Genomic DNA, 22,971 nt, shown 5'->3' with positions numbered 1-22,971 from the left:
GCTAAATGGGATCTCACTGACCTTTGGCTGCTACATACTGAAGGTTAAGCTCCACCTAATTTTCTTTTTATCCTTTATCTTTCTAAGACATCTCCAGGTAGAGTCCATTCAGCAGCACAGCCTTCTGCAAACATGCCAAGGCACTCCTTTTATGTTGGCTCAAAAGGAAAAAATGCTACTTCATAATTTGCCAAGGACAACTCTTTAGGAAAGTCCTGGAAGTTTCCCATCTATGAACTTCTGCACCTTTTACTCACTTGACTTAGGGTGACTGAGAAAATTCCAGGCAATGTCTGTTAAATGCCACTGCAGCTGAGCCCCCTACAACATGGCATTGTCTCATATTTCATCCAGTGATTTGGGGACATTTTAAATCATTCATACTGTGAAGGTCTGCTATAGAGAGTGCTCTCCAATGCACTCTCCTATTATTAGTAACAAAGATGCTCATCTCACATATCTTTGTTTAGGAGAAATATGATTCCACCAACTACAAAGAGACAGCTTCATCTGTTAAAGTCTTAAACCAGTTTGTATGGATTGCTGTTTTTATTAAGCCTTGTTCAACAACAACTAGAAGGGAGTGTGGTATTACACAGTTATAGATGACAACTAACTAAGAATTAGTAATAAAATGGAGGAGAAATGACACTCTTAAGGATTTGAAATGGAGAGCACTTAAATATGACGCACGATCATGACTTGACACTATTAGATATCCTGTAGGTATATCCCATATACAAAGGTAATGCTCTCTGTCAAGCCTCACTGGATCCATTCCCCCAGGGGGAAAGTCAGATGGCTAAGAAAGTTCTCTGTATCTCAAATCCAATTCCTGCCTGTTCTCAGTCACTTTTAGATCCTTAACTGACAGGACAGGACTCAAAAATATCACAAAAATCTTCTGTGAATCTGTGCAGAAGCTGAAAAACACCACAAATGATCCATGCTTGTTTCTCAATAATGTTTTTTAGACTGCATCAAAACACGTATATATGAACAAAGTGAACAAGGCAGTGGATAAAATTAAAAATGGGTAGACTATAACTGTTCTGCCAAATAAAAGGATGTAAAGTTTGCAACTGCTTTAACTGGGAAGGTTTCTACGCTGCTTTAAAAATTGTCATCTGACTACTTTAAGTTTCCACATGTCATTTTAAGCAATCTTTTATCTATTTCCTGCTCATAAAATGGCTGTCACATGTTGAAGTCAAATATCTACTTTTAAATATAATTTTCTTTACAATACTTCCAAGAGAAAATACCTATTTCTATCTCAATGCTCAAACCAGAAACCTGTGAAATTTTAAAACCAATTAAACATGATGAAGCCCTTGTAATGGTTTGCTCAAGTCAGATGGAAGGGGCCATAGAGATAAATGCATATTAAACAGGGCAGGTTTGACAAAGCCATTGCACTCCACAACTTCTCCTCATCAATAGATGGTGGCACTGTGTATGAGAGTGCTGGATTCTGCTCAACATTGAATTAAAGCACTCACTTGAAATTTCTGCATCTAAGTAGACCTGCCTAAGATCCTAGAACTGATAACTGAGGTCCATGTCACTCCTACCATCCACTGACTTGTGAAAAATGAAACAAATAAAACACAAAAGCTTCTCAGCAGGGTTTGCCATTATAAACTATATACAAACTAATGCAGTTGGCAAACTCAATGCATATCAACTGGCCATAAAATAATAAATCCCAGAGTGTGCACAGGTCAAAGTATTGCAACAGCTATCAATATGATACTCAGGGAATTTAAATCAAAGGCAGATCCATATCGAGGATGAGACTGTTAACAGAAGAGAATGAGGTCAGGAAACCTCATGCTCCATATACAACTTAAATTGCATCACAACAGTCCTCCCAACTTCGGCTTGCCTGCAAAGAGCACAGATGCCACTCACATCATAGAAACAGGACAGGCCCATCGTTTTAGACACAGTCACTCTCCAAAGAAAGCTGGGCTCATGGCAATGTCAGAGGGTGTGAGCTGTGCTTGCCTTGCCATTCACTGAACAGGGAGCAATTGCTTAGTTTACTCTCTATGAAGAATAAGCACTGCTGGTACAGTTTCATTCAAGGTGACAAATGCCCCTAAACAACAGAGAAGATCTGTCACTGAGAAAAGGACAGGAGCTTTGAGAGAAGTGTGGACTGAAGCTACTCTGGCTGACATCCTCATGTATGTGATCCTTCCTCTCTGATCCTGTCACCTTTCTCAAACCTGGCTCTGTGGCCTTGTGGTCACAAATTCACAATCCTGTTCTTGCTCTCCCTCAGGTATAGAGGCTCACCTGCCTCAGCTCGTCTAAATCCATCCCTCTCCCTCTGGCACTAAAACTCAGGCCTCTCCACCAAGCCACCACTTTGGCTTCCCTGCTTCTGTACTCAGTCCCCTCAAGCAAACCTGAAACATGGCTGTCAAAATTGCTTGCCTCCCTGAGCACTCTGAACATGTCACTCTCCCTTCAATCTCCCTCCTGGCCTTCCCTGGTGCTCTGGATCAAGTTCAAGATTTCAGCCCTCATTTTCGTTGCACTTTACAACTGGAGCAATTACTGCTCATAATTGCTGTAACGATCTATCTATGGCAGCTATTCATTCATACATACCCATGAGCATGCCTACACACACCCCTGTACATAAGCATGGTATGTGCTGATTAATGAAAGATAGAGCAACAGTAAAAGCCAAATCAAGCACATATTTTTTTAAAGAATGTTAGATTTCACGTTTTACAAAATCTCAGGCACACCCATGCTAACCAGCCCAGGCTGCTGATGTACAGAGCAATGTGCTTTATTGCAAGGAAGGAAAACAGTGAGTTCTGCATTTTGGTTCAAATGACTTTCAGTTTCTTGATAGTGCATTTCTTCTTGTCATTTCTCTACAGAACAGATATGTCCCAGATTACTTCATAAACAAAGCAAAAATAATTTCTTTCATCTAACTGTGGCAGGAACTGAACAACTTAATCTGATCATTGTGTGCGAAGAAAATATTTCCAGTGACGACATCTTCCTATGTCAATTGTTTTTTTATTACAGATGTCATCTCGATGTGCCATATTAATGCGGCTCTTTCTTCTCATTTCAAGATTTTAATCTGAGTTTGTTGCTCTAATATTTTATTGGTTCAAAATACATGCTGTAAGATCCGTGGCCATCAAATTTTCCTGTGAGCTAAAAATAAACTGCTCTCGTCAGATATGGTTAGCTGATAAAAAGTGTCAGAGACTTTTCTGAATTACTTTGATAACTTCCTGTTTATGTGATACTGACCCTTGTCTAATAAAGATCTTTTACACTTGGAATAAGAGAAGATTCTGCAGCATACTATTCCTTAATGGACAATGCTGATTACTTTTGAAAGCCTTTAATACATTTCCCATATTAGACATGAACAGATGTCAGGGATGTTGCCAAGTGAAATTTCTTTTATGCAATCTTGGCTTGTTGTACAATAATAGCCCTTTCTCAACATGGGAAAAAATTACAGACCTAACTAATTTCCTTGACAGAGAAGAGTTACATATGTTTTCCACTTGGAGTTTTTACGACAAGTTTACAATTTTGCCAGATCTGGAACTAATTGGGACCATTTCCAAAAATGGCCCAATAAACCCACAATGAGTACAGCTAGTCTAAAATGCAGCAAATGATTGTTTGCTTTCACATTTTTTTTTTTTCTAACAGGGAAAAGTTAGATTGCACAATTATTTCATTTAAGTTACTTAAACACTTACTGTTTCATATCCTCCCAGTTTTTGAGCAGCTTGAAACATAGTCCAAAGGTTAACTGTTAGAGGGACAATAAGTATTTAGATAAGCATTGCATTAGCCAACATATTTCAAAGAAATGTAAATTAAACAGTTTTAAAAAAAGAAAAATAGAGAAAAAAAATCTCACAGTCCCTGAAAAAGCTCCTGCGAAACATTTTCCAAAGAGGTATTTACATAATCTGAAGAGTAAATATTAGCCCATACTATATATATTTTTAATTACATATAAGAGAACACACTTAGAAATTCCTTAACAGGACTGGAAAAATACACTGAGACAAAGGTAATGGGCTCATTTGACTTTGCTGATAAGAAACACGGTATAATGACCATAGCATGTTTCCATAACTTTGATAATAAAAATTACTCACTGGGAAGAATGTTACTTTTAATTATTTGTTTAATACCGGTTTCATTAGCAAGCAAGCAAGCCCCACACACTGGCTCACAGAGCAGGCCTATTGATTAGACAATATCCAATATTTACTGCAGCTCAGATAATGGGCTCCATAATCAATGAACAATAAGCTGCGTTCTAGCGGGCCTGCGTGAATGAACCCAGATGGAGCACGAATGAGCATTACTGGAATAATTGTGCTGTGGCTGGTTGTGCCTTGCCTGTGCCTGGGGGGTCAGGGCACAGAGGCAACTCAATTCAAAAGATGTCTTGGGAGAGAGTTGTTATTTCCTGCAGAACTACTCTCCTCTCACGTGCTTTTCATCCTGGCCCCCTGTCCCATGGGGTCACTGCTTGCTGGTGTCTATTTAATTTAATTTAATTTTAATTTTAATTTTTATTTTAGCTAATTTAATTGTTAGAAGAAAAATCCATGTCAGTCCTATCAAAGGTGTGTGCACAATTCCACCACCAGTGATTCCCCACAGACACACCACAAATACTTGAGGTCAGCATAACGCTGCAGACCATGGAGAATGGGATCTCCTTCTCCATGGGGGGATGCTCTGCTGTACTGTACGTTCTGCCTCTTCCCAACAACCTATTTATATTGGCAATGTTTGCACAAGCCTTGCTGGACAAATACAGAGCCCCATCCTGCAAACATTTCTGCTCTTCTTGGCATACTTTTGGTATTTAAGTACTTGCCGGATCAGGCCCCTCCTCATAATGAATGTCAGGCAAGTTTCAATGTATTTCAGCTAAATGTTAGCAGCAGGCCCTACCCCCAGTGGGCAACTTTAGAAATAATAATTTAGCTTGTCTTTTGAGCCCACCCTGTCTCCATGCTTGATGGAATGCAGAATAATATGGGGGGGTGGGGGAGAAATAAAAAATTTCTTCAACACAAAATGTTCTGAAAGCCTCATTGAACCTTGTACAGCTTCAAAGCTATCAAGAGCTTTGCTTAGGCCTTGATTTAATCTGAATCAATGCATAATGCAACGAAGCTGTTCATAGTACATTAATTTTACTCCCATTTCAAGCAGCCAGTTTTCAGACAAACACTGTAATCATTCTGAGTTATATAAGTTTATAATGGCTGCTGGAGGCCTGTTGCAATCAGTGCCAATTGCTATTAGGTATGTAAATTGTTATGTAAAACATACAGGTTTGACATTCTTCATCAAAATAACACATGGTTTTAATCTAGGAGATAAATTAGAGTAAATAATATTTCAATCCATGGTGTTTTCCCTTTAAGGAAATAAAGCATCATTCAATCTATAGATAAGGAGGAGAAATTCCCCCATTTACAGCTTTTGTTGGAAACTGTGAAAGATCTACATTGTGCTGCAATATTTATGCAAAATTCAGTTTCAACTGTATCTTCTCCACATACAATTAATTTACAGATTGTGGCACTACAAACTGTACATGCCAAAGCAATTCTCAAGATTGCATTCTGTATTAAGCAGATACAGTCTGGTTTTATTCTCCAAAGTCAGTAATTTATTAACTAGAAACACATTTTGGGGCTTAAAAATATGATCCCTTTTGTGCCTTCCTTGACCACCTTTAAATGTCTTCCTTTAATATTTGTCCTTTCATAAAGAACATCTGGGCACAATAAAGATACGTCATATTATTAACTCAGAAGAAAGGCATTACAGACGCTGCAGATTTACAAAACAGAAAACTAGAGAGTTTTCAACATGCCTATTTCTAGTCATAATCAGCGGATTTAAACCTATAAATATCCGGCAGCAACTACCCCAGAAGGAAGAGATGCAAATCTAGGCATAAGACAGTGAAATGCCTGGACTGGAAAATGTGTAGAGATAAACATGGTCCCTCCCCATCCATAAGGCTTTAAAATAGGCTTTGTGTGCAATTGCTTTCTCCAGAGAAGCCAAACCATTCTAAAATGTCAACAAAAAAGTGAGAAAAAGGATACTTACTCTGCTTAAAACCTAAATAGGGTATTCGTTCAATTGGTGTTTTCCTTTCTTTCATATATTTATAAAGAGCCACAAGGAAAGCCTGCTCATCAGCTCTGCATTCTTCACCTATGGCAATCTTTGATTTATCCTCACTTGAGCCTTTCTTACAGTTGGTGTTGTTACTCTTGGGTTTGGGCAAAGCTGACTTAGCCTCACATTTTACCTGGGAAAAGAAAAGATGTCATATCAGATCTGGGTAATCTTTAATTTTCACTTAAGGAACAAATACCCTCTCCTAGCAGAATGGATTGTTTAAAAAAATGAAGGCCAAACCATGCGACTGTATTTGAGGGGAAACAAAGGAAGCTATTTATAGAGCTAAAATGTCTTGTTCTGAATCTTAGTCACAACATTTTTAAACAGCCACATCTTTAAATCATTATAACTCACTGGTAATGCTCTCCAGATCTGCATTTTTATGACTATACATTGCTATGTCACAGCTTCTATCTCTCACATACACTTGCCATTAGCAAGTCTAATAATAACCCTTGTTCCAGGATTGACACTGAGCATTGTCAACTCCTGTAGACAACCCTTGGAGCTGAGGGTGCTCAGCCCCTTCCAGGAATGCTCAGCAGCCAGCTCTGAAATGACACATTCTTCTCTCCTTTGGCCCACCAAAATAGATGCAAACCATGGCAAGCTTTATCCAGGCAGAGCCCTCAGCACAGAATGGAGGTTCTGCTGTAGCATGGACTCAAGTCAAGGGTATTTGAGCATCCTAAGCATTTAGCAGAAGGGAGAGGCTGGTAGCTGGACACTTTCCTGGTAGACACTGGCATCCCCAATGCCCGTGAGTCCCAGAGCTCCAGGTGTCCCACTGGACTGCCCAGCAGATGTGTGCCAGTCAGGAAATCAATAAATTGGAACCACTTCACCTCTCCTCAGTATTCATACACGAGGAAAAATACCCAGTGAGACTGGTTTAATTCTGCACTCCCTCTTGAAGATAATCCTCTCACTGAATGAAGCAAATTACAAATCGAGTGTTCACTTAAGAACCTGATGTTTAAAACCTGTACATCACCAAGACATTGGGACCATGGCATCATGGGATCAATAAATTTCCAATGAAATACTGGAAGTTCTCTGATACAAGGTAGTGGAGATGGTTACATGTATTTTGGATTTGCACTGTCCCATCAATGCTTCTGAGTGCTGTCAGGAGCCTTCCAGTAATTCCAGTAGTTCCAGCCCATCCAAGACAGGTCCTTTTGTGCTCCCAGAGGGAGCAGGGAGGCTCTAAGAGCCATCACTTGGTATTTTAGGAGGATACCAGAGGAGAGTGGGGCATCCTGCTGTGCAGGAAGGCAGGAGTTCTTGCTCAAGCAACCCATGGACCCTCCTTCAGAACTGTCACTTCTAAACCAGCTGCTTTCTGGATATTGTTGACAATTTGGAAGCAACTGCTATGAAGAGCATTATGTAAGTGCTTGTAAACAAATATCACTGGAAAGACCACAACCACAATATGCTTATATTATCTTAATAAAAGATACTCTGGCATTTCAGGCTCAGGGAAAGCAAAATCTTTAAACTGCTCCAGGTATTAACTTTGCAGAGAGTACTGAGTTCAGGTGATCTGCTCCAGAGTTTTCCACAGATGCTGGACAAAGCAATGGTAGCTCCTAAGCAGAGTGGACAAGTGGTCACAATTTTCCATGGCAACTGATGTTGCTGAAAAACCTCCAATATTGGCTACTGCAGGGTACAGGCTCACTCCTCCCAGGCAATGCAGCAGGGACTGGGAAATGGGCTTCCTGTGGGGTTTTTCTTGATCACTTGCTGCTGAAGTATGTCCAGTGTACTGCTTGATACTCTCCAATTGCACAGTTCAAAGAGATGCTGTCTTCCTACAGCACAAGACACCGTCCTTTGTGTTTTAGATTAATAGATATGCTTGTTGATTAAACTTTTGTGAAGATCATTGGTTTCATCCAAAGCTCAGAGGAGCTGAACTGGTTTTTTTCCTATTAAATGAACTTTGGACTTCCTCATCCACTTTTCAGGTCAGCACTGTAATTCCTTGACTTTTTGTACTTTGGCATCTCACAAAAATTATTTAGCAGCTTCCAAAGTTTAGATTACACTGTCATACGTTTCAGTGCTTCACCAAAGACTGGGTTAACACTTCCAAAAGGAATGCATGACTTCAGTAATTCTAGGACTTTTAATTGGAGCTGCAAATTTGGAACAAATTCACTGGACCTGGGAACAATATTTCAGTTTTCTCACCCACTTGCTTGGATTGTTTTCCAAACCAGACAATTCAGAACTATGTTTACAAAGACAACCTGGGCATGAACTCTAAGTGAAATCAAAGCTCACAGCTGTGCAAGCAAACTAATGGCAAGGGATACTACCCTAAAGGAGACAAAGGCAAAGTAATGTTAAGAAAGCTACCAGGAGTGGGAAAAACCCGTGGTACACACAACCTTCCTCTCTGTGTCTACAGAGAAGCAAGGTCAAAGCCCCTGTGGAAATCAGAGGTGTCAAAATGCAATGGGCTGACTCCAATCAGTATTGGGTTCAACAAAGCTTTGGTGAAGGCTACAATGCTTCATCTGCTCAGCATTTGAGGTCCAAACCTCGCTTCTGGAACCTCCCCATCATCTGACAGGCAATATGGATGAATGCCATGACCAATGATTAATGAAAACAAAAAGGGCCAAATGCCATTCTGGGCAACACCAGTGTAAATCCAGCATAAACATACAAAATCAGTGAGAATGATACCAGATTTGCTCCAAGCATCACAAACTGCCCTTTTCTTTCAAAACACAAACCTAGTGCCACGGCTGGGTTAAGCTGGATAAGAGGGAGGTGCACTGAGATGGGGTCTGGAACATCTGACCATCTCCTGCTGTGCGTTCCATCAGAGGTGGATGATCCATGACCAAATGGTCAGTGAACACTCATGGGTACAACTGTGTGTCTGTCTTCTCCTGCCAGAGGTCACACACAACACAGACCACAGCAGATCTGCACTTTACAGTTTCCATCAGATAATGGTCGAGGCACTCAGAATAAATCTCCAGGTCTGAGAGCATGCCAGGCCACCTGTTGCCACAGGAAAAGCATATCCTGGCAACTTTTAAACTCATTTCCCAGATCCTGTCGTACAAATAAGGTGAGAGGTTTACTTCAGCAATTGCACTAGGAGATGTAATTAATAGATCCATTTGGGGACAATTTCCATTTTTAACAAGTTAATCCCTTCAGTTCCTCAAAATGGTCAGATCAGCCATTTTTAAGAAGCATTAGAACACACTTTGAATTGGGAACATTCTCTGGGAGCATGAAGCAGGTACAATGAGGGTCATCTGCTGGAGCCCCCAAGTTCCAAAAGCCTGTCCAGTACTGATGACACATCAAGTATGAAAGCCTCCAGAGTCCTAGGAGTGTTTCAAGGGAAGATCTTGATATATCCCTCTCCAGGAGAGCTGATCCTGCTGGAGTAGATGGCCTTGTATTCCTTTCCCAGCCGTGGAGGGAACTCCCCTGGCATCTTCCCCAGGAGGCACTAAAATTGATGCAGTGACCACCAAAGAGATACAGAGAGCAAAAGCAAGAAGTGGCACACAAAAGAGTCACCCTTCCCTGGCAGCTCCAGGACCACACTACCTGTGACCCATCACTCCATTTCTAACAAGTCACCTACACTGGAATTGACCCAGAAATGCTCCTACCCAACCAGCCACTTTTCCTTGTCAGGTTAACTGTGAAACCCTCACAACAATCTGCTGATAGCTCAAGACAAACATGCCTGATGAGAAGTTGGTTTTAAGAATTAAGCTTTCTAGTCACTGGCAGTAGAGAACATGAAATTCAGCAAGCCATGACAACTGTGCAGCTTGCATTGGTCTTGACAGGCTCAAAACCACAGCCTTTGGAATGCCCTTTCTGCCATTTCCCAACCCAAACCATTCAGCCACCGCAACTCCATCAGAGCCATCGCCCCACCAGTGAGAAATGAGGCTGCGGCAGACACTGAGTGACAGGATCTGACAATGCAAGCTGCACAACTTCTGGTCAGAAGGGATTTTATCTGCAACAAGAATATGGCCAGGACTGCTAAATGCTTCAGCATCTGACTGAAGTGGATTAATCCCATTTACATGAGCAGTGTTCAATCCTGCTCTCCACGGACCCATTGTCAGCATTAGTCAGATACGGAGCACTCACAGAGGATAATCAATGGTGAACTCCAACATGGAGCTGCAGATGACCACATCCTAACAGTTTCCAGCAATGAGAAGATGGTAGGTGATCTCTATTTCTCCCCTTCTTCAAATACCCTTTTCCTTTGTCCCCAGTAAGGTAGAGGCAGGGTCTGCACAAAGTGCAGTACATCTGCTGTGGAGGGTTTGATTCACTGTCCCCCTCTCAGGGAAGTGTATCCACAGCCCTGAGACACAGATTGATGTGAAGAGCCACACTGAAGTCAGTGTGACTACGTGCAAGGACATTATATCATGAGCATGTCTATTATTTATAATGAAATTAAGCTGGCCAAGATAATTAATGCTATTAATATCTGCACAATGATGAGCACAGTATGACTAGATAAATAGGTGGAATTACTTCTTATCTGAAATATCCTCCCATCTGACTAGTAGTGAACCCAAAGATAAACAGAGAGGATAAACAATTTGGTATGAAGTGTTATTGTTGTTTTTAATTACCTAATACCTATATATCAGGGGCTGAAGAGGCAGAGCTACTTGTGCTACAGTCTGGGGTGCTTTGACAATATGGTCCATGCCACAGTGCACTGTGGATATTTTGACATGAAAAATGGCTTGGGGGGAGGGGGAATTGAGGCAAATTGAGACATTTTCACACAATGGATTTTGCGTATTCTTTCACAGAGAAAACATTCAGACAAACTCTATAGCATCTGGCAGGACCCTGCAACTCAACACACCAGGCTCCATCACCTCTTACCATGGCTGTCTAATACGATAGTACAGACTCCAGCTGAGCACAAGAGGGCCCAAAAAGAAGAGAAACAATGACTTAAGGGCAGAGTTTCATCATGAACTTCAGCCTCCTTTATCGTCATCAACAGAAGGCACAATTTTAACTGAACTCCTAGAGAGGAGGAGGAGGAGGAGGTGGAATTTAATTTGCCTTCCTGTGAGAAACTGAGAGCAGAACACTCCTACTTGACCTCTTTAACCTCCTAATCTCCCAGGACATTCACTGTGTACAACAATACCAACGCACATGGATCTATAGATCCACTGTATTTCCTAAAGAGATGGTCACAACAATGCAAGTGTTTTTCAGATACACATCCATCTAATTTATTGAAACAATAGATTTGGGAGGAGTTGGTGTAAAAAGTCACTTATACTTTTAAGCTAAACAGCTAAAGAATATATGTAAATCTCTTTAGCTGTTTAGCTTAAAAGTATAAGCGACAAAGTTCTGTCTCAGATAAAAATCAACTATTGCTTTAAGTAATTTTCCATCTTTGCACCTTAGAGTTTCTAATTAAATCATCTTGAAAGGAGCCATTTGTGCTGCTCTTTTTTTTAAGAGAAAACTAAATTCCTGTCTAAAACCACTCAGACAACATACAAAATAGGATGCAATTTATACTACAGAAACTCCATTTTAAAATATTTTAAGGAAAGGACACAAACCCACAAATATCTTAGAGATTAAGTCTATAAACACTAATCAGTGATCCCATTTTTACTTGCAGTATGGGCTAAGCACTGCAGCACTGTAAATGCATGCACTATTCAGCAAACCATGGAACATGCAGCTCAGCAGTAAGTATTAAAAAAACAGTCCAGATTTTTTTTTAAGCTTTCATATTGAGTTCCTGCCTTTATCTTTTATTTTTTTTTCCAATTAAAAAATGTCGAGATCTTAACATCAGGGTAATGCCTTTTGTGTTTGCTTCTTAGAAACCATTACTGAGGCAGCTCTTGTTTCACAGTCTGTTTATCTTCAAACTTATATTTAGAAGTACATTGTAACAGGGTGAGCTGCTCCCAGGTTTATTTTTAATTCCTAGATACTGTCACACACTATGTTTGTGTGTCACAGAATGTGAAAACTAACACTAGATGCCAAGAAAGCTTAAGCACTACCAGTTACCAACAAGCTGATAGCATTAGGTTGTTAGGTGATTATAATTGCTGGTAACTTTGAACACAGGCATGATTTAAAGTGAAAAATAAAACTATTGAAAAAAATTAAGTTTACCTCCTCAAGAAAATAAGTTACACTCTAAATGTGAAACCGCATGCTGGGAAACAAAGGCAGGGTTGCACCTAAAACAGAGGAGAGTGCCGAAAAGAGTATTATTAAGTGATTTACCTTGGCAACAGCTTTGCTTTCAGAATTATTGTTGGAATCCTTAATGCCATTTAATGAATCTCTTCTCTGTGGGCATGGCTTCTTTTTGCGCGGTCTGCCTTTAAGATTTGGCGCTGAAAATTAATGGAGAACACTTTGAGCACATTGTCATACACACTGGATTCTTAACAGCCAAAAGCATAGTAAATAATTCCACTACAATCACTCACAGAAATGTACACATCTGTCTACAGTAAATGCTTATTATGAGATTCCTGTCCTCTGTGGTTACATCTTGACACACTATACATTTCTATAGAATATCCCCCAAGGCTAATCTATTCTACTTTCACATAACTAATTAATATTAAGTCAAACACTGGTCTCCCAAGGAATCAGAGAGAAAGCACAAATATTTTTCTCTGGTACAAAAAAGAACAAAATTTAATATTAACAGGCAATTTTAATGACCCTGCTGCCTTTATTTCTAATCTTCAAGCAAGAGTACTAACTGCTATTTCCAACTTTGGGAAACATCTGGCACTGGAAATGCTCTGAAATATTGAAATTCCTTACAGCTCCAAGAAATGTTTATATATCCTGTCAGTCTTGTCAAAGTTTTTCTAAAAAAGTTTAAGAAAAAAATAAAAAAATTACCCCTGAGTCTTGAAAGGGATCAAAAAAACCCCTTAACAACTAGTTCTGGAAGTTGACAAGTACTGAAATAAGTGATTGATTGTTTCATAAGGGTTACATACCACACATACAAATTAATGTGAATCACTTTCAGTTTTGTCCAATTCTTAAGATAAAACACCTCTGAAATAACACAGTGACTAAATCCTAGCTGCGCTGAGCCACACGAGGAATGGGATATGGATCATCATAAAAAATATCACACTCATCTTTCAATAGTGCTATTACAACATAAATTATGATCATATATAGAAATAATAGATGAAGCAGATGTTTGCTCATTATTACATGTCCCCTCTGCTTTCAGATTTAAAAATCAGCCTTGGACTACTATGGCAACATTTAAAATGATAAACAATCATTAACTAATGACTGTACCGACGAAGATAATTTCCTTCAAACCTTTAATTTTTAGGTAACCATTGTTTTCCTTACTTAAAGGGATGATTAGAACAATGTCAGAAATCTAAACATCACAAACCTCTTGAGTGTCTTCTAATTGTTTCTAATCTTTCATTTGTTACACAGTAAGCCAGTGGTTTCAGGACATTTTACATTTTAATTAGTTTGCAAACACAATAAAGGGTGCTAATTTGATTTTATAGTTTGAGTAGCACTTTCTTATTTGGTCTGTTCAGAGAAAAAGAAAACCTTTGGGTTTAAAATAAAAAGATCCTTTTTCTTCCCCCAACACTGGTGTAAGGTAAAAAAAATAAATCTATATGTGTATGAGTATATATATATGCGTGTGCATATGGGAGTAAGTCCATATTTGTGTCTATCTAAAAATACATATATCTCCCTACAGAAATATCTCCATTTATCCCCAGTGAAGCACATTCTGCTTATTGAAAAATACTGCAGAAAGCAATTCTGAAATTGTCATCTGAGGCTAACATGCAAAATCAAACAAAGAGAGAAAGAAATGATTACCCATTCCAGCCGACAAACATCTGCCTGATTTATATCAGTACTCATGAATGCTACAGCATGTGACTGCACACCACGCCGCTGGAGTCCCGACGTGGTGTGGATGTCAGTGTGACACAAACCGAGCACCGGGTGTTTGCTCGGTGCTTACACATCCCCTCCCCCAGCCGCTCCATTACTCATCCAGACAGAGATGAGCGGCTCGGCGGGAGCGTGGGATGAGCTCCGAGGGCTCCAGCGCCGGCTGCCAGCTCTGGCCACGCCGCCCGGCCTTATTTATAAACCCCGCTCCAGCTTTGATGTCCTCCTGATGCCTACGGGGAGTTTTCTGGCACACGACCTGGATGGGACGGACAGATCCTTAGCCACGGGCTGCCTCAGCACTCGCTGAGTTCTTTAAAAAGGTACTGAAGGGAACAGAAATGTTCTCTCAATTTACTACACTTTGGCATACGTATTAAAAGATTAACCTCTGAATGAAAGGATCCCCAGGCCTGGCCCAACCAATGGCCAAAGAGGGATGTGGCTGAGCTACCATCAAACATATTTGCATGCGAGCTATTTGTCTTTTCTTTTGTTCCTTCATTCTGTTCTTACTTTTTAACAAATAAAGAAACTAGTTCAAGGCTCAATGTTTTTCAAAAACACTTGTTATCCTGAGTTTTGGCACTGTACTTTGCATCACACTATAAAGCACTGCTAATGTTTTGCTAAAAGCTTTAAAAGCAAGAGGGCATTTGTTCCTGAATTCCAGGTATATTGAGCTTGCATATAAACACTGTTTGAATTGGAGCTTTCCACAGCAGAACTGGCACAAACCCACTATGAAATGGGGTATTTGCATTCTCCCTGTGGCTCAGGAGCTGCAGCAGGGAAGGTTTGTCTGCAGCACACAAGGACCATCCCACATGCCCCACGGTATGGTTTTAAATCACCTAGAGCCACTTCACATCTGACACACAATTAACAAGAAAGCAGCAACAGGAATTATTATCAGAAGAGAAGGTCCTGGCATCTAATATCTACTCTGTAAAAGAAAACATTTGACATAGTCCCAAATCACACTTGAAACAAAGCCATTAATATTTGCTCCCTAAACCATTATAAATAAACACATTATTTGAAGATTATTGCATTTCAGTGACATTCATTTTGTTCCTGTGAGTGAGGAAATATGACTAGGACAGAAGAAATAATTTACAAGTCACATTCATGTTTCAATTTTGTCATCTTTTGTTTAATTTTTGACATATTCATGAGCATGCTGCAAGTGTCTTGAATTTGTTATTCATAATTATTTTAGAGCTATTTTATACATTTTGTGGCTTAGTCACATTCAGTTTTCCTGATGATGTTGGATGTTCAGTATGTACTGGACAGCTAAGTGAGTATCCTATGGGTTTTCTTCTGTTTTCTACATGAGAAGGACTTCTGGCACGACTACCTAAGAATATCCAAAATGATTCACTTTCTTCATGTGTTTGTGCATATGGCATTCAAATTCATTTTCTGAAAGCATTTGTGGCAGTGAGGCCTGATAATTTACACATTCCCAGAAGGCGAGAGCATAAGCAAAGAAAATTGAAGTAAAAAAATGAATAAATAAGTACAGAAAAAAGTTTGCATTATTTGCTACCTCTTTGGTGTGAGTGCTTGTAACAGGAGTATGAGAGAGACAACACAGTACCAGTAAAAATAACTTTCTTTCCCGTGTAATTGACAAAGTGATTGCCTTTTGCCAACGTGTAAATTATCAGGCCCACTGCCACTGCCTAGAAGAACTCCCAGATCTGGTTTTACCCCAAGAAAGGCAAGTTCTATGCAGGGGAAAGATAAATACCCAAAAGTGGAGCTGCCAAAATCAACCATGGCCATTAACACTGTTTACAATGGAAAAACATGGGCTGCCACAACAAGACAGCACATTCACCTGCCACCTTTTTTTCCTATGCATCCAGGATGGGGAAGTAATTACAGGGCTTGCCATCTCCCTGTTATCAGGTCAGCCTCACCTGAGCTACATCCACACTGATAATGACATGAACAAGTCAAGAAATAATGGCTGTTGTTTTGGGGTACCTGAATTTAGCAGGTCACTTACTGTAAAATGACCTCTTTTTCAGAGTTTGATTATCACTGGAGGTCCAGGGAGTTCAACTCTCCCAATAACACTGTTCTCTACATTCACGTATTTTGGCTGATGCAGAAGATTTGTTGTTATAGGGAGGGTGTTAAAAAAAATAGTGGCCTTCACAGAGCTGAGGTCAAGCTATGTTGGCACTTTGTCAAAATCAGTGGTGTAGCCAAGAGTTTTTAATGAGCCTGGAATGCATTACCTCATTTTTCATACCTGGATCACTTACTCATGTTGAGCCCAAAATAACCTTGGACCTTGCTGGCTGCTCAGCAAACCATGTAAGTAAACAAGTACTGTACTCATGCCTAAAACATGTATCTTTTAATTGCTTGCTCCACATTTCTTACTCTAGAGCACATCTAAGCAACTGTAATGCCCGTGATCAAAGTTCTAGCCTTTCCAGGCCTCTCTGACCTGGGTAACTATTTCCTGATACAACTTTTGATTCTTGCCTGCTGATACTCCAGGTTCTCAGACACACTTCAAAAGTAGGAGAAAAAAAGAAAAAAAAAAAAAAAGGAAAAGAAGGCCATTGCCATATTTTGCTAATAGACTTACAACTTACACTGCCAACCAGATTCTTCTGGCTGCCTGCTGTTTTCTATGACTATGTTTTGTGAAAAGATGAAGGAAGAACAACAGCATATTTGCCAACTGCAAAAATCACTTAAAAAAAAACCAACTGAGCTTCTAAAAATCTCCACGGCCATTGACAAGGAAGGGCCAGCAGAAGATCTGGGTCTACATTTAGGGTGGGCTCACAGAGTCAGGTGAGCTCTAAATGCAGAGCTGGGAGTGTACCAGAGGGAGGTAATCACAAACCAAGATTTAGGTGGAGCAGTGGAAGTTGCAAGAAGTGAATGAACAGGGATGAACAGTGGTGCTGGATTCAGAAGAGACACAAGGCAGTGGCAGCACAGCTGCCAAATGCATCCACAGCCATTCTTCCCTGAAGGACACCTTGCACAGTGCCCCCTCACAGAATCCTCCAGCACTGTGCCAGTCCTTCACACGTCTTCTGCACAAAAGCTGTGATACCAGAATCCTTGGCTCTAAGCTGCAAAACCATCAGTACATACAGAACAGATTAGGAGATCTCCCTTCTGAGGCAGGTGGAAATGGCAGCATGTGTCAGATCCCAGAGCTATTCATGATCCAGGTGCCAAATAGAAGCTGGAGGTGGCATATGGAGGTGCCTGGCCATCAAAGTCAAGGCGAGAAGAATGGCCCCAGATCTCCACAAAATCCATGAACTGACCATGCCTGTTAGCAGGTGGCAAACAGCTGGTTGCTGAGGACATCCCTAATGCAGCCTGGCAAAAGTCAGCTCTTGGCTGAAAAACATGGTTACAGGTTGCACCTTTTAAAACGTAATGAATAGAAAGTTAACAGGTTTAATGGCTTTAACACTTACCCCTCTAGGGGGCTTCAGGCATTCTGCAATATCTGGAAGTTGAGAAAAGCATACTGCTGTATTTAAGCATGGTCTCAAACACTGTTCAAAGCTTAGTTAATCTTGCATATTTTGTGGAGTCCCAGCTGCTTCCTTGATTTCTCTGTCACCATCATCTCCTTATTTTATCTCCATCCCCTCATTCCCTTTTCTGCATTTGACTTCAGGCCTTCACATTTAATTTATTTTCCTTTCACCCCTGAAAGTTTATTTAAAAGCTTTTGCCTCCAGGAAACATGGCCCAAAAATGAGGGCTTGGGGCATTTATTGCCCAGGCATGCTGAGCTGATGAAGAGAAGCAGCAAGCTGTAAGTAACCTAATATTGCATCGAAAGGGTAGAAATTAAAGTGCCTGGAAGAGAAAGCAAAGTATCAGTCTGCACTAAAAAACCCCCAGACCTGTGTTTAGGAAACATCACTATCAATTCCATTTGGGGAAGGTCTCAACAGCATCCTAAGCACACTTATGGAAGTCACTGGTGAGCACCTACCAACAACTCAAGCCCTCACCAAAAGCTGTGGAGGTCACACAGCCTCTCTGTGCACACACAGACACCCCTCATGCTTGCTCAAGCTGACATGAAACAACCCAAATATCAAAATTATTTTTACTAGGCTTTTTCCAAATGAAAACACTTGTTTATTCCTTTCTTTACAACTGAACATGCCAGGCCTGACCTGGAAACTCTAGAGAACAGCAGTGAACAACCTTACAGGAAACATTCAGGATTCATGCTGCATTCTAACCCACATGGAGAAAGAGTGGACTTGTGTAGCCATTTCTGAAAGTTTTGTTTTGGAAATGAGATATCCCTTGCTACATGTGGGGAAAATCAATTTGCTACCTCTCTAAAGAAAACATTCCCCATTTGGAAATAAGTGAAACAGACACTTTCTTGTGTGGATTAATGTGGAGACATATGACTTGCTGCAGACTGTTGTTTTGACCCCCCTCCTGACCAGACAATCTCTGAAGGAAGCAAAATGCTAGTATTTTTCATGAATTACGGTTCAGACTAGCATTGCTTTAAACTGAAAATTTAGAGGCACTGCAAACATCAGGTGGTGAATTTTGCCAAAAAATGAATGGTTCTTTTTTCCATGGAAGATGGAGATAAAGTTCAGGATGAGGCTTGGAGTCTCTTTTTCTTTATTTCAGCATGGTTGGATATTAAGACTTTTCCTTGATCTGGACTTCTATATGACCTGCTGACTAATGTGGATTTTAAAAAATGGAAAAAAAGTTGTGTTTTTTTTTTTTTTTTCCTGGACAAAATCTATATATGTGCTGGAAATTATGAAGTGCAGTAAATTGAAATGGAAAGCTGAAGACTTCAGAGAAAAATCTATGCTTGACAAATACATGACATTCAAGTAGACCTTAGAGGAAATTAAAATAATAGTAACAAAAAAATTCGGTGTAGGCCTATTACTGGCTACAGATGACAGGACTATTACTAATGATTCAAAAAGAGGCAGAGGTGTTTGGTAAATATTTGTTCCATACTTGCAAAGAAGCCAGATGATATGCTTGCAAAAGAATATAATTAAAGCCAGTCAATTGACTTGGTTTTACAGAAACCAGATCTTAAAACAACAGAAAAGAAAAACAAACAAAGTACCTTATTTTACACTTTGAAACTATAAGCTTGGTTAGAGAAACTAGCTGCACACTTGGAACTTACCTGCATTCAGTAAGACAGCTGATTTAATATTAGATAATACTTTGATTAAAAACCAGCACTACGTAATTTTATTCAAGCGTATATTGAATGGATTAAGAACTGGCTAAATGTAGGCATCAGTGGGGAATTTCTACCAAATGAAAAGATTTCTGGTGGGATTCCACAGGGGCTGCTCCTAACCTTGTAAGTATTACAAATTTTAATCAGTGAAATAAATATAAAGCCTCTGACAGTTACATTCACACTGACATGAGGACTGGCACAGTCCTAAGACTGACTCATACAAATGAGTAATCAGAAGGAAAACAGACCAGGAAAACACAATGCTCCTCAATACAGCTCCAGCATGAAACCTGCAAACAGGGATTACAGGTCCTATTGATCAAGCCAAGGGTGACTGTTCATAGGCCACTCCCCACTGGAAATTCAACATACACTGATAGGAAGATGCTGTGGCCAACAGAATAAGTGCCTTCAGGGAGGTCAGAAAAACTCAAACTGTGGTGGGTTTGAGCAAAAATGACAGAGCAGTCACTTTACCAGGTAACAGGAGCTCCTCAAAGGTGAGAAAAAGTTGGCACACAGGAGTGAGGAGGCATAACCAGGCATGCCCAGGCACTGCAGTCCCCATACCTGATCCAGCGCCAGAATATGGAGGCATGTGTATAACCGGCTTTCTCAAGGCCTTTTGGAAAAGCCTGCGCCAGACACAAGCTGGTGTGCACAGTGCAGGAAGCAAGAGATGAATTTGAGGGTCTGGAGGGTTGAGGTATCAGACTGGGGCTGGGTGTCCCTCAGTCAGGCTGCTGCCAGGAGAGCCTGGCCGCTGCGGGCGGCTGCAGCAGCCCGGCTGGCTGCACCACCAGGCGTCCAGCTGTCTGGCTCTGCTCCTTGCTCAAACAGCTGTTTCCCTTCTCCTTTAGAAAAAAGGTGGTGAACTGGATGAAAGAGTTCGCCAGCAATTTTGGCTGATGAGCCACTGCTTGGGGTTCATACCAGATTAGATGACTCAGTGGTTCTTCTGGTGAGAAATTGCATGAATATAGGATCAAACACAGTGAAGTACTGAGCAATGCAGGACAAGGAACACGAAGAGCTGCAGACTTGATTCAGCAAAGTTCATGCCTAACTCGTAAAGACCTGGAGCATGCAAGGACATCTGATGACCTAACTGGGGCTAGCCACAACTTTGAGCCTGTGCTCAGCACAGAACACAACCAAGCCAGCATGGCGCTCTCTGTCACTAATGCAAATGAAACATTCAAGCCCTGAACAAAGAAATCTTCCTATCTCACCACAAAACACCCTGTGCTTGGGCAGCATCACAGGATCAGACATAGGTTCACAAAATCTCCCTTTCCCTCAGAAATCCTCAGTCAATCTCCAGCCCCAAGGCCCTCCATCCCCCAGGAGGCTGCACCCAGCAGACAGGGGCTTCAGTTTCTGTTGGAGGGTCAGAGCAACACTCAGGAAGTGTAGGCCTGACTTCACAAAACAATAATAATAATTTAAAAAAAAAATTTAAAAAAGGCAAGCAAAGAAAGGAAAGTGAGCAAGCAAATGAGCAGGTTCTAACAGATTATGTAACAGCCAAGACAAAGGCAATGCAAACATGGCAGCGAGAAGTGAAAACGCGCAGCAAAGCCATGTAAGTCAGCCTGTCTGATCGAAACTCATCAGAACACTCAGGGCAGACCTTCCATTAGAGGGCTGGAGAAAATAGAAGGCAAATCTTAGGGCAGTTTTCCTCACAACGTTTCTTTTTCTCTCCAGTAAAAGGCAGCGTTTGTGTAATTGCTGTCTAGCAGAGTCAGCAGTACCCAATGGAGACATGACCTACATACCTCAGAAATACAACAGGAACGTAACCAGTCGTAGCCACGCAGAGAGATGGATGAGATGGGCTAATTGACTGATGGACATTGTGCACGAATATAAGCAGGCAGAAATTCATGCCAGAAGGATAAAATGGACAGTGTCCAAGACCTTGCTTTTGGGAATAACAACGCCAGGTAGGAAACAATGATCATCAAGTTGTGCACAATGTGAAAGTGACAAATATATTATTTAAATAATCTCTTGCATTTCTGATTTGTAACTGATTATATAAGATTCTTTTTTTGTGTGTAAGAATATTATAATTTCCTTTCCTTTTTTTTTTTTTCCTTTGCACTTGATCACTGTACTGCAAAGTAATCAAAATTTGTTAGGCATAATCAACCTGCATGAAGATATTAGTAAAGTGACAAGCAGAAACTACAGAGTAAGCTCTCCCCTTTGATGCCTACATTCAGCTGCCACCACAACAACTACACAAGGCATTAGGTGGAGGCAGGAGCAGCAGCCACAGCCTAAGCCCTGTGCTCATTCACATCTCTGGGTCATCACCAACTTCACTTGCAGCACTTGGCTTGCCAGTCACCCCTACCACAGTGCACAGAGTCAGCAAAGGGTTCAGAGGCAATTCCACTTCTGCAGAGAGCTTGGCATCAAAGCCTTGGCACCCTGGGAGATCTGGGTGACATGGGGTGTTATTGCTGAGATGCAGAGAGGATGCTGCCCAGCACTGCTGAGCACAGGAAGGAATCTGCACTTTTTCACCCACAAAACACAGAAGTGGAGCTCTGGCAATTTTGTCAGGTTGTGTATAGGCAGCTAGGGAATCTGTACAAGTCCCAAAACACCCCAAAAATGGTGGTTTTAAAGTCCTGATTGTAAGATCACGTGCCCAGTTTAAATGAGTGCAAACCCCATAGACTTGGTGTAATCATTCCAAACATCAACACAAACAAAACTGAACTCATCTCTTCATTTTGGCCTCAGCAAATCTCTAGCACTCAGAAAAATCCAAATAAAACTGAGCTGTATTCATAAATTTATCGGAGCAGGGCAGGGTTTAAACTAAATATGCAGTCAGTTGTGCAATATTCTTCCGCAGTCAATACTGGTTCTTAGGAAATTATCCGAGTGAATTAAGTGGAAGACTATTAAACAATTTACACACTTCCTTGTGTTTCAGATGTCTAATTATAGCTGTGTTTGTCTCTCCCCGCAGAACTGTTGTATACCACATGGTATGCATATTTCAGCATCCAGCATTATTAACTCATGACCGACTGTCAGTTGATCATTATCTAACACATGGGGTCTGCAAAAAAAGCCTTATTTGGGCAAGAGCAGGCTGCGGACCCGCTCCCGCTGCATTTCCCCCACAAGAACTTCACTTGGATTATTATCTGCTGTCAATGGAAACTCCGAGGTTACTGATGTGAAATCTGCAGACAGGAAAATAAATCCTCACCGAGTTTAAACAGTTGATATAAAAACCATCTCCAGCTCGGCTGGTTTAAAGAAAACTCTCAGTTGCCCTCTAGCGTCCCCCTGCTGCCACGCCAGGCAGCCTGCCCGCCACAGCCAAGGTCACACAATTTAACCTGATCTCACGACGGCAGATTTACTATTTGCCTAATATTTTGCACAAAAGGGCGAGAGGGGGATGCTTTTTCCCCCCTGGAGATTTCAGGGCTCCGGCCCAGGAAGCCCAGAGCTTGCATAATGTT

At 40.9% G+C, this 22,971-nt stretch overlaps 1 protein-coding gene across 4 annotated transcripts in view; it reads right to left on the bottom strand.

The window, feature by feature from the left end:
• Window positions 1-22,971, bottom strand: part of ARID5B (AT-rich interaction domain 5B) — a 116,015-nt gene that overhangs the window by 25,463 nt on the left and 67,581 nt on the right. For 3 of the 4 annotated variants that reach the window (XM_063164040.1, XM_063164039.1, XM_063164038.1), the window contains 3 exons: window positions 12,532-12,644; window positions 6,151-6,355; window positions 3,756-3,808 (listed from right to left, as the gene is read on the bottom strand). In XM_063164040.1, coding sequence (XP_063020110.1) covers window positions 3,756-3,808; window positions 6,151-6,355; window positions 12,532-12,644 — 371 coding nt within the window. Of the gene's footprint in view, window positions 1-3,755; window positions 3,809-6,150; window positions 6,356-12,531; window positions 12,645-14,139; window positions 14,235-22,971 lie in introns of those variants that run through there. The other variant, XM_063164041.1, reaches the window with a different exon arrangement.

This window comes from Melospiza melodia, chromosome 9 (assembly GCF_035770615.1).
Source record: "Melospiza melodia melodia isolate bMelMel2 chromosome 9, bMelMel2.pri, whole genome shotgun sequence".
Classification (NCBI taxonomy): domain Eukaryota; kingdom Metazoa; phylum Chordata; class Aves; order Passeriformes; family Passerellidae; genus Melospiza; species Melospiza melodia.
Note: the sequence above shows the minus strand (reverse complement) of the source record. Positions and strands in the feature narration are given on the sequence as shown.